This window comes from Gadus morhua, chromosome 19 (assembly GCF_902167405.1).
Source record: "Gadus morhua chromosome 19, gadMor3.0, whole genome shotgun sequence".
Taxonomy (NCBI): domain Eukaryota; kingdom Metazoa; phylum Chordata; class Actinopteri; order Gadiformes; family Gadidae; genus Gadus; species Gadus morhua.
The window spans coordinates 2,277,501-2,287,500 of record NC_044066.1 but is presented as its reverse complement, the minus strand read 5'-3'; the positions used below and the strand labels follow the sequence as shown (position 1 = coordinate 2,287,500).

The 10,000-nt window shown below is 45.4% G+C and overlaps 1 protein-coding gene across 1 annotated transcript in view; it reads right to left on the bottom strand.

Moving 5' to 3' along the window:
- The window catches only part of col27a1a (collagen, type XXVII, alpha 1a), a 67,106-nt gene that overhangs the window by 27,863 nt on the left and 29,243 nt on the right, over window positions 1-10,000 (bottom strand). The window contains 5 exon segments of the mRNA XM_030341975.1: window positions 2,004-2,048; window positions 2,893-2,946; window positions 4,186-4,230; window positions 4,782-4,835; window positions 7,484-7,528. Of these exon segments, the coding sequence (XP_030197835.1) occupies window positions 2,004-2,048; window positions 2,893-2,946; window positions 4,186-4,230; window positions 4,782-4,835; window positions 7,484-7,528 (243 nt within the window).

The window sequence follows — 10,000 nt, the reverse complement described above, 5'->3', positions numbered from 1 at the left end:
ATAGGGAGCATGAACAAAGGGCATGATGTTTGTAATGAGTTCTTATCCTGGCAGGATGGGCGTTGACCCTATAAAGATGGTTTTCCAAACATAGAAACGAAAGAGCAGAGTGGTTGAGCTTTTAAAGGGAGATTGAACCCAGCGCTGCAGCGTGCAGGGGACTGTTGAAGAGAGACTACAACACAATGTACATTGTAATGCAGCTTTGCCAAAGAAACACTGGGTGAGGGTTTGGTTTTAGTCTCCTTCAGAATGTTAATTGATGAAGGTACTGCTGGGAAAGGACAGAAATATGTTTCTGGTTGGTTGTGGATATTAACTGTAAGGGTTGAACCTGCTGGTTTACTTGTACTTATTTCTTTGCTCTGTAGGATCTCTTCAACTCTACAGCTTTGTTATGTTGTGTTATAACATCTGTTTATTATTTTTTCTTTGCTCTGAGTTATGGTCCCTAAAATGACGGTGGAGCTCCCAGTTAAAAACTATAGTTTAACAAGGGGTGGCAAAATGATCGTTATGCTCAAGGATTTTGGATGCTTTTTAAATCACAGTTTAGAGTTGAACGACTTCTGCCGTTATATCTATTGTGAAGCTACTTTGCAGACCAATAGACATTTATCCGGAATGCTTCGAACCTAGGGAAGTCCATTTGGGACACAACATATAAAAGTCCCAATGCCTGTATAAGACTGTATTAATTGTATTTCATATATAAACTATGAGGAAGAAACATGGCCCACGCAGCAGACCAAAAGCAAAAGAAAAGGAAAATGGAGCAGCAACCGAGTTTTTCTCCATATGATAAAGAGCTTTAATCCACCACACAGAGCGTGATGCTCCTGTACTCTCTGTGTTCCCGCTCAGCCAGCTCTCATGGCTGCTCTCCATGTGCTCTCTGAGGGCTGTGTTTACTTCCAATGCTCTTCCCTGTATCGGAGCAGAGACCTCTCGCTCTTGCTCTCTATGGATCCGCCAGCAGTCCAGCGTGACTCTGCTGTCTGCGGTCCGGGAGCCTTGGGGAGTATATGCTGTCCACTAGACAGACACACATGGAGCAGCAACAGTAGAGTTCTGGGGAACGATTCAATGTGCTTTTTGACTCATTTTTTATGGTTGCATAATGACCATTGAAATACATGTAGTGATTGTTCTAATGGGATGATAATACAAATACTACTAATAATAATATTAATAATAATAATCTGTTAAGTAGTGTTCCCAAACATATAATTTGAGAACAGTGTTGGTTTTCAATGCTCCCACAATCTTGAACATATAAATTATATGTTCATGCAAATCCATTAAACAAATCATCCATTTGTTCAAACATCCTTCCTTTGGTAAACAATAGAGTCATTGTAGAATAAGTAGAATAAATAGAAACTGTCCCTCACACTTGGACCTTGGAGGCTCCGTGTGTTCGTACGTTAGATTTGTAAACTTCTTATTTATTGGAGGCAGACTAAGCACCAGCTGCATCATGATCTCAGCACTGTTTAGGAGCTGCATAATCTTCACCAAAAGCTCTCTGTGTTACAGCACTGTCTATTTGGAGCACTGAACAGATCTAGGGCTCCCTCCGAGGGGCTGCAGACCCGCTATGAGGGGTCCATACCATTTCAATAGAGCAGGGATTCGTCCTCTAGTAACAGAAGGACTACAGGGAAGACTACAGCTTTGTTAGCCCGCTGTCTTAGCAAGCATTGAGCAGTGATGCAAGAACATAACAATACTTTATGAAACCTGTCGATGCATAAAACTCCTTGTTCGTTGACCATCCAATGAATCAATGAAGGTGACAAATCAAACTGTACTTAATCTGACCTGGTCAGGATGCGCTGGGATATGCTAAACACTCCATCATCTTTTCTTTTTGCCATTTATATGACAGAAAGGTCTTTTACAGACAATGGACTCATGCACCCGCAAACAAACATTGCAAAACAATCCATCTACATGCTTAGAAAGGTTTATCTATAAAGTATGTTGAGACAAAACTTTACCGGCCTACCCATCTTCCCCCTCTTCCCTGGCTCCCCCGGAGCGCCCTGCAACACACAGACACAGAGAGGCCATACAGAGAGGAGGGGGTCATTTAGAGACATCGTCACCAAGGCACACACTACACACACAAAAGGTCCTCAAAACCAAAGGCGTTATGAAGTCCGTGGCGTCTAGTCTCATCCTGTCCCAGCTGGAGCCGTCGCTTTATCCCAACACAAGGGATAATATTCACATTACACATATATATGTACGTTAGTAAACATATTTATTTACCTTCATGAAAAGGATGGGGAGATAGCACCTAGTGTGTGTGTGTGTGTGTGTGTGTGTGTGTGTGTGTGTGTGTGTGTGTGTGTGTGCGACCCCGAGCAGGCCCCAGGTTTGGGTCCTTCCGGCTGACTGGGTGCCTGGGGTGGAGCTCAGATAACCGTTCCCCCTCTCTCTGGAGAACGTCATAAGTGGACTAATCACTTCATGTTTCAGAGCCGAGGAGAAGGAGGAGGTGAAGGAGGAGTTCAGCCAGTTCAAAGACCAAAACTAAGTGAGGAGGGCTTACAACCTCCGCTGGAGTCATCAATACTTACCCCCCCCCCCCCCCCCCCCAAACACCACATACACACAAAAATGCATGCATGCACGCATGAACGCAGTCATGGTCACACGCACGGTCACACAAACGCATGCACAGAGACTTCAACAGCAGTAGGGGCAGGCAGCTGGAGGGGACTTATCCCCTGTCTACACAGCTGAAAGCTGAGTGAAACAGTGGCGTAATGCTCTGCCTCTCGCCCCCACGAGGTCACTGGATTGTTTCATGCACTTGATGTTTAAGTACACCTTCCCATGACCTGGCAGTGTTTTACGTCTATGAAGGTGTGTAGTACTCACTCGTTCCCCGTCAGGCCCAGGCAGGCCAAACAGCCCTGGGATCCCAATGAAACCCTACAGAACACGGGGAACGACAAGAGGAAGGAGTCATATTGTTATTATGGGGTGTTGAATGACCAAAGCACAAAAGGAACAGCACATTCAAAATAAAAATCCAAATATACAAAGAATGCATGCTGGGTCCCAGGTGTAGCCCAGGTGAGGCCCAGGTGTAGCCCAGGTGTGCCCCTGGTGTGGACCAATGGGAGGCGATTGAAGAACCAAGCCTTGAAGCAAGTGTATATGCCCATGGACTGCATGGTGCTGGCTTCCACGATGTAGTCCAAGGGCACATACCCTCACGCCAGGGATCTCTGATGATAGGGGGGGGGGGCTTCCTACTGCTGTTGTCATTAGAGGGGAAACCAACAGGAAGGAGAAGCAAAACGCGAGCAAACATGAAGCAACACTGCACCGATAACCACTAACCCAGACAAGCAGTGGCAACAAAATGACATGAAAATGAAATAACATTTTGTTGAATTTTCACAACAACATGTACAGTATACTGACGGAGAGGAAGAGGGGGTAGAGGAAGCACCCTGAGAGAACAGAGAGATAAGAAGAGACAGAACGAGGCCGGATCACTCCATTAGACAGCAGACTTCATACAGGGCTGAACACGACATTCCAGCCCGTGGGGGGAGTTGTTCCTCAGAGTGGCCAGGGAGGCCCATAAAGAGCCTTTTAACAAAACTCCACATTAAAAAGGTGTGTTTGTGTGGCATGCCCTTGTGTACTTAAGGGGTGTGTGTTTGTATTTTGGATAAGGCTTTTCACTTTCCAGCTGCATTCAGTAATGCGTGTGTTTATACAGCAGAGAAGGCTCATTGCTTTGGCGCAAACAGCTGATCGGTGTTTTGGATGTGTGTTGTGAGTATGCAAGTATGCGTTTGTTTTTGTGTGTGTTGGTGTGGAAGTGTGTTTGTGTTTATTAGTGTGTGTTGGTGTGTGCGCGGGTGTGCAGCGTTCTGTGGGCTCGTGTATATTTGTGTGTGCATGTGTGTCTGTGTGCTTGTTTACATTTAAACATCACAAACATATATGTTTTATGTACCCAGCAGCATTGAATATAACCTGCTTTGGGTTTTTAATGAAACAACATGGCCTATTTTCAACTCCTTCATTTCAATAACAGGTTTCTCATCTCCACACAGCAAAAGTAAGGAAACTCAGGAATGGAGACTCGCTGGGTTTGTGTCAGAATGTATCCTGCCTCTGGGCAAAAGAGTCCCAACATAGGAGTGCACCTACCCGACTGCCTTTGGGGCCCATCGGTCCTACGGGCCCTGGTAAACCCTGTGGGCGAAGACAGGATGGAGCTGTATGTCAGTGGTTCATTGATATCACAACTCTAGAGACCTTTCTGTAAAGATTTAAAGGACACGTCGACATGCTACCATCAATAGGTCTCTCTCTCTCTCTCTCTCTCTCTCGCTCTCTCTCTCTCTCTCTCTCTCTCTCTCTCTCTCTCTCTCTCTCTCTCTCTCTCTCTCTCTCTATATATATATATATATATATATATATATATATATATATATATAAATATACTGTATACAAATATACTGTAGATAAATGTAGATATTAAGACACTTTAAACATAATCTGAGGCACTTTAAACATAAATGAAATAAACTTGACTAAACTTAAACAGGTTTAAACATAGTAGCAGCCACATCACACTCAATATAATAATATGTAATGTGTGTGTATATTTATGCAGCTGAGGTGTTGAGGCCAGTCCAGCCCTAACCCCCTTCCTTTCTCTGCCCTCTGCTGCCCACTATGGCCCTGATGCCCTGTGTCCCCCAGCCTCCTGTACAGCAGTCACAGCAGAACATTTACTGCACCTGCCTGCCAGGATAACCTTTGGCACCTGGGCTTCCTACTGGACCCTGCTGGCCCTGTAGAGAGAGGGAGAGAGAGAGGGGGGAAGGGGGAGAGAGAGAGAGGGGGGGGGAGAGAGAGAGAGAGAGAAATAGAGAGAGAGAGAGAGAGAGAGAGAGAGAGAGAGAGAGAGAGAGAGAGAGAGAGAGAGAGAGAGAGAGAGAGAGAGAGAGAGAGAGAGAGAGAGAGAGAGAGAGAGAGAGAAATAGAGAGAGAGAGAGAGAGAGAGAGAGAGAGAGAGAGAGAGAGAGAGAGAGAGAGGGGGGGAGAGAGAGAGAGAGAGAAAGGGGAGGGGGGAGAAAGAGAGAGAGAGGGGGAGGGAGAGAGAGAGAGAGAGAGAGAGAGAGAGAGAGAGAGAGAGAGAGAGAGAGAGAGAGAGAGAGAGAGAGAGAGAGAGAGAGAGAGAGAGAGAGAGGGGAGGGGGGGAGAGAGAGAGAGAGAGAGAGAGAGAGGAGGGGGGGGAGAGAGAGAGAGAGAGAGAGAGAGAGAGAGAGAGAGAGAGAGAGAGAGAGAGAGAGAGAGAGAGAGAGAGAGAGAGAGAGAGAGAGGAGGGGGGAGAGAGAGGAGGGGGGAGAGAGAGAGAGAGAGAGAGAGAGAGAGAGAGAGAGAGAGAGAGAGAGAGAGAGAGAGAGAGAGAGAGAGAGAGAGAGAGAGAGAGAGAGAGATCAAAATTACAGTTACACAGACAGGCCATTGTGCAGAGTAGAAGGTGTATTAGTCTTGGGAAGAACACAGGGCCACACTATAATCAGCCCTATACCATGGTGAAGAAGCAAGTGTAGTGAACTAGCCTGTGTGTTAGAGGAAAGTCTGCTCCTAGAAAACGCTGTATTGTGTATAAAAGTATAAAAGTGCCAATTTAATGTGAATGTTCTTGTCAACTCCTAATTTAAAAGACCCCATCTGTTGCAATCAAACTCTTTTTTCCTTTTTCATGCCCTGCTCAAACACAACATAATAACAACACTCAACTGTACAAAAGTTGCAGTTTACGTTCATCATACACAGTAGAGGAGAGCTCATTGAACAGTCTAAGCTCTTGAAGTGACCAGTTAGGGTTCACCATGGACTAGGGGAGAAGCTCAGCTGACAGTATAAGCTCCTGCAGTGATCGTGACTTGAAGACTTTGATGTTTCTCTGCAGACATGGGGCTGGCTTCATAGAACACGTGTGGATGAAGCTCAGTCTGGTTCTACCGTCATGGCCGACCAGGCTGCGGTCCCGGACCCCTTCTACAGGACGGGGAGGAGGACCAACAGCGACCGTGGGAAACAAGGGGGTGTCCCAGTGGGGGAGTGGCGAAGGGTGGTGGCGGTGGTGGTGGTTAGGAATAGGAGGAAATGACCCAGAGAGAGAGGGGAAGCCCCCTTCTGATCTGCACTGGTGGTGCCCGGTGGAGGCGGGGGGTTGAAGGGAACTCCTTGTGCCTCTGACATCACCCGGAGAGTGGTGTGTGTGTGTGTGTGTGTGTGTGTGTGTGTGCATGCGTCTGAGTGTGCATGCGTCTATGTGTGTGTGTGTGTGTGTGTGTGTGTGTGTGTGTGTGTGTGTGTGTGTGTGTGTGTGTGTGTGTGTGTGTGTGTGTGTGTGTGTATTTTAAACCGTGTGACAGTTTGTAACATGTTCCACTCTATTGGGGCCTCTGGGCGACACACACATAGAAGACTACTGGAGGAGTCCAGCACTGGAAACAGCAGCAGCAGCATGACGTGCAGGCACACACAGACACAGAACCAGAACCAGGAATAGTCCTGCTGGCCCGGGCCCAGCGGCCACCATCCCTCCCGCTTGTTCCAGGAAAGAGAGAACTAAGCACTGCTGTGTTTCTGGGGGCAATAAAGAGGGCTCTGAGAAGGGCGCCGTGATGCACACACACACAGGGAGGGGGGCTCTGAGAAGGGCGCCATGATGCACACACACACAGGGAGGGGGGCTCTGAGAAGGGCGCCGTGATGCACACACACACAGGGAGGGGGGCTCTGAGAAGGGCGCCGTGATGCACACACAGAGGGAGGGGGGCTCTAAAGGGCTATGGACATCAGGGTTTATAGTGAGAACATGGTGGAGGATGGATCCAAAAGGAGTCAAATACAAGTCAACAGAACACTCAAATAAAAGCTGCTGGTTGGTCACTTTTTGCACTGCTGGGTTTCTTATCTCTCTCTCTCTCTCTATCACATCCTTCCCATCTATCACATCTATCACCCCTCTCTCTCGCTCTATCACATCCTTCCCATCTATCACATCTATCACCTCTCTCTCTCTCTTTGCTCTCAGAAAACATTTAGTTATTCTGCAATTCATGATTATAAATGCTGGATTAAATGTGATTTCCCTATTTACTACTACTTTATTAATGCTTTAAAGTTGCAACACTCCTAAAGGACCAATAACAAACCCTCTAGAGAGTTAGTGATCTGCTGGGGGGAGAGAAGAGCCCAGTGACTCATCACCAGAACATGTAGCTCGTGGAGGACTCACTGATAAAGAGACTAAATTAACCCATTTGTTGCTGTTTACAAAAGGGTTACAGATAAGAGAGGAATTTAAAGCTCATCGTTGTTTTATTCAAATTGTAATTTTTGATTAGATGATTCGAATCAGATCTTTGGCGGGTAGATGGGTTCTAACGCAGACTAATGAAACAGGAAGAGCAGTACATACCCCTTCCCCAGGTAGGCCTGAAGCACCAGGGTGGCCCTTCTGCCCCTGGAGGGAGAGCACAGGTTACAGAACACAGAATATAGAACACCCATGCAGAACATAGAACAGACACACATATACCGGTTTACATTTTCTCCTTCACTGTTTTTCATCAATACCCTTGCACTGTTATCAACCAGCACAATATATATTTGTATTCCTGATCTAAACATTAACCTGTGCAACATACATGTACTCAAGAATACTGTACTCAACCTGCACTTTGGTATTTAATGCTTCTTTTACACTTCTGTTGGGATATCAATTGCATTTTCATTTGCTCTCTACTTACACCTTGCTAAATGAAAATAAAGTTCCATCTCATCATCTCATCTCATAGAACAAACAGAACATAGAAGACACTTACAGAACATAGAACACACATACTGAACAAGGAACCCGCATACAGTACATAGAACAGACCTACAGAACATACACAACATAGAACAGACACACAGAACATAGAACAGACATACAGAACATAGAACACACATACAGAACACAGCACCCATATATAGAACACAGAACCCACATACAGAACATAGAAATGACACATAGAACAAACAAGACATAGAACAGACACACAGAACATAGAACAGACACACAGAACATAGAACAGACATACAGAACATAGAAAAGACACATAGAACATAGAACACAAATACAGAAAATAGAACACGCGTACAGAACATAGAACAGACAAACAGAACATAAAACAGACTTACAGAACAAAGAACAAGCATACAGAGCATATAATACACATGCAGAACATAGAACACACATACAGAACATAGAACAGACACATAGAACATGGAACAGATGTACAGAACATAGAACAGACATACCGTACAGAGAACAGTGACACAGAACGTAGAACAGACATGCATACCAGAAGAGACATATGGAACACAGAACACACATACAGAAAATATAACACACGTACAGAACATAGAACAGACATAGAACACACATACAGAACATAGAACAGACATACAGAACATAGAAAATACCTACAGAACAGCTATATAGAACATAGAATACACATACAGAACATAGAACAGATATACAGAACATAGAACACACAAACAGAACATAGAACACACAAACAGAACATAGAACACGAAGACATAACATAGAACAGACATACTCTTAACTCTGAACCAAGTAAAACCCTAGAACACTGAACCAAGTAGTGTCTACCAATATTATGGAGATTTGCCTACAGGTACAAATCAAACATAAGGGTTACCTTTGAACACTCATCGTCTCCACGCAGACCCCCACCATTAGAGGGGCCTGCCACTACACGCTTATAAAAAGACTGTCTGCTGTCTTTCAATCTGCTTTGCTAAAACCTTCGACTGACACAAGCAATAGGTGGGGCAGGGCTTCATTGTGTGTATCAGTGTGTGTGTGTGTGTGTGTGTGTGTGTGTGTGTGAGAGAGAGAGCGAGTCAGTGAGAGACAATAAAACTGCTCAGAGAACTTATTTTATGCTGTCCTGGTTGAAGCTTTATTTTCACACACACACACACACACACACACACACACACACACACACACACACACACACACACACACACACACACACACACACACACACACACACACACACACACACACACACACACAGGCCTACACAGATCATTCGCGGCACACAAAATGTCTATTGATAATACAACAATGGTGTGGTGCAACTCAGATATTTACACACGCACCCACACAAACACACAATGAACACAAGCATACACGCACACACACAGCAGGGGCCTCCTCTCAGATCCTTATCTTGCTCATTATGAGCCCACTAACGACAGCCACCATTACCCTATAGCACGCCCGCGTTTGCAACACCACTCGCCTAATGACCATGTGGGCCCACAATATTCCCCACAATGCACTGCACCCCCCACCAGCCAAACCAGTAGCAGCTTGTTGGCGTTTTTAACTACTACCCCCTCTGTGTTAACCAACTAAAGATGAGGGGTCGTCTGAGAGACAGAGTTTGAATCCAATCCCTTTTGTGTCTACTGACGTAAACGTGTTGTGATCTGAGGAGGGAATGGACTGAGCCATTGAAGTGTCGCTGTACCAACGCTGTTTATTGAAAAGCTCCTCAGCATTACAAGAGAAGTGCCTGCTTACAGAGATGTGCAGTGTCTGAAGGGATACAATTAACGCCACTATACAATTATTATTTCAACCCCAAAATATAACACAAATTGCACTCATTCAAAAAAAGGAGAAAGCGATCACAAGTAACATAAATGTCCAATCAAAAGATCTTTCTCTTTCCAGGCAGCAGGAACGAGACAAGGCCCTGGTGTTGTGAACAGCACGCCATGCCATGTGCCTGCTAGAATGTCCACACAGCAGATGATGAAGGTGCCTGTCTGTCATTTCTCTGGCTCTCTGAGCGCCTCTCAAAAATGTTAGCCCTGTTTCAAATGTTCCACCTCCCTTTATGATTTGAGGCGA